The sequence below is a fragment of the Ananas comosus genome, unplaced genomic scaffold (assembly GCF_001540865.1).
Source record: "Ananas comosus cultivar F153 unplaced genomic scaffold, ASM154086v1, whole genome shotgun sequence".
NCBI classification, from domain to species: domain Eukaryota; kingdom Viridiplantae; phylum Streptophyta; class Magnoliopsida; order Poales; family Bromeliaceae; genus Ananas; species Ananas comosus.
The window spans coordinates 93,308-94,837 of NW_017893371.1; the positions used below are offsets into that span (position 1 = coordinate 93,308).

Here is a 1,530-nt window from a genome sequence, read left to right on the forward strand (position 1 = left end):
CGGCACTCAAAACTTGAAGCTGATAATAATAGTAATGTTGACTATTTGTTGGCATTAATGAAATATGGGTGAAAAAAAAATAGTTGTTAATCATCATAAAGGTATTCATTCACTGGCTTTAATAAATCTTATTAGGTTCTTATGAATGCAGGAATCTTCTCTAGCATTTTGTCTTCTAATAAGAAGGCTTTTGATTGCGTATAACTATAAATATAATATAATGGGGCAATTTTCTATATACCCCTGAAAAATTTTCGGTTTTCTTATTTACCCCTCTTAGAAGGCTAATATTGAAAATACCCTTCTTATGTTCCAAGTCTTTCTAATATACCCCTGGAGTTAAGTTCCGTTAGTCAGCTGTCGTTATCTCTGAAAAATTATCATTTTGCCCATTCCAATATACCCATTTTATGTTCCAAGTCTTTCTAATATATCCCTGGTGGTGGCTGTGGCCGTGCGCCGCCGCGTGCGCGCGCATCCCGACGATGTGCACCGCGTTGCCGCCCTTGGCGGAGCCCTCGTCCTCGTCGTCGTCCACGGGTGGCTCTAGCGCCGCCGTTATGATGGAGCGCTCCTCGTCGTCCTTCGCTGCGCTCGTAGAACTGGGTGGCGAGGAAGTCGAGGACGAGGGTCGCGAGGGTGGCGAGGGCGGCGGCCATGGCGACGAAGTCGGAGAAGGGGAAGCGACGCCAGGGGAAGCGGGGGAGGCAGGGGTCTGTGAGCGCGGCCTCGGCGTCGTGGAGCATGTGGACGAAGCCCGTGGCGAGGATGACGCCCGTGGCGAAGGCCTTGGCGAGGGCGAAGAAGCCGCTCTCCGTGCTCAGGAGGCGTCGCCGCTTCCGCCCTGCCACCAGAGGGATCGCCACACCCACCATCCCCGACACCAGGATCGCCGCCATTGCCGCCAGCTTCAGCCGCAGCGCTGCCGCGTCGTCGCGGCACCCCTCCTCCTCCTCCGCCGCCAGCGGGATCGCACGCCCACCATCCCCACCACCAGGATCACAGCCAACTTCAGCCGCAGCGCCGCCGCGTCGTCGCAGCACCCCTCCTCCTCCTCCGCCGCGCCGCCGCAGCTCCCCGCCTGTGGTATGGGAGACGGCGAGCGTCATCCTCGCCCGTGGTCTGGGAGGAGATGAGGCGAGGTGGAGGCGGAGCCGACGAGGTGGAGGCGAAGGAGCTGGCGATTAAGTTGGGAGAGAAAGATGATAACTTAAGACATTAGAATAATAAGGTAGGGGTAAAATAGGTATTTTATATAGGTTTTAATTCTAGTATACATTTAACCCATGTTTAACCTGAGTTAAGCTAACAGGGAATAACTGCAGGAGTATTTTGGAATAACGGTGGAACATATGAGGGGCATTTTAGAAAGAAAAAAAAGTATGGGTGGGTCGGATATTTTCAGATGCATGAGGGGTATATAGGCAATTATCCCTAATATAATAGATATTACATATAATTATTATTATTGTAGCATCCTTAGAATTTAGAATAGTGCTAAAATTTTTAACTCGATTATAGAATTTTGGG

At 50.8% G+C, this 1,530-nt stretch overlaps 1 protein-coding gene across 1 annotated transcript; it reads right to left on the reverse strand.

Annotated features, from left to right (window-relative positions):
* Positions 1–425: 425 nt before the first annotated feature.
* LOC109705804 (zinc transporter 10-like) lies at positions 426–1,109 on the reverse strand. The gene has a single exon (XM_020226582.1). It carries the CDS (start codon positions 1,107–1,109, stop codon positions 426–428), a length of 684 nt encoding a protein of 227 aa, XP_020082171.1.
* Between the last annotated feature and the right edge of the window lie 421 nt (positions 1,110–1,530).

Excerpts from the sequence above, each read along its gene's own strand:
- LOC109705804 (XM_020226582.1), bottom strand. The coding sequence starts at position 1,109 with ATGACGCTCGCCGTCTCCCATACCACAGGCGGGGAGCTGCGGCGGCGC.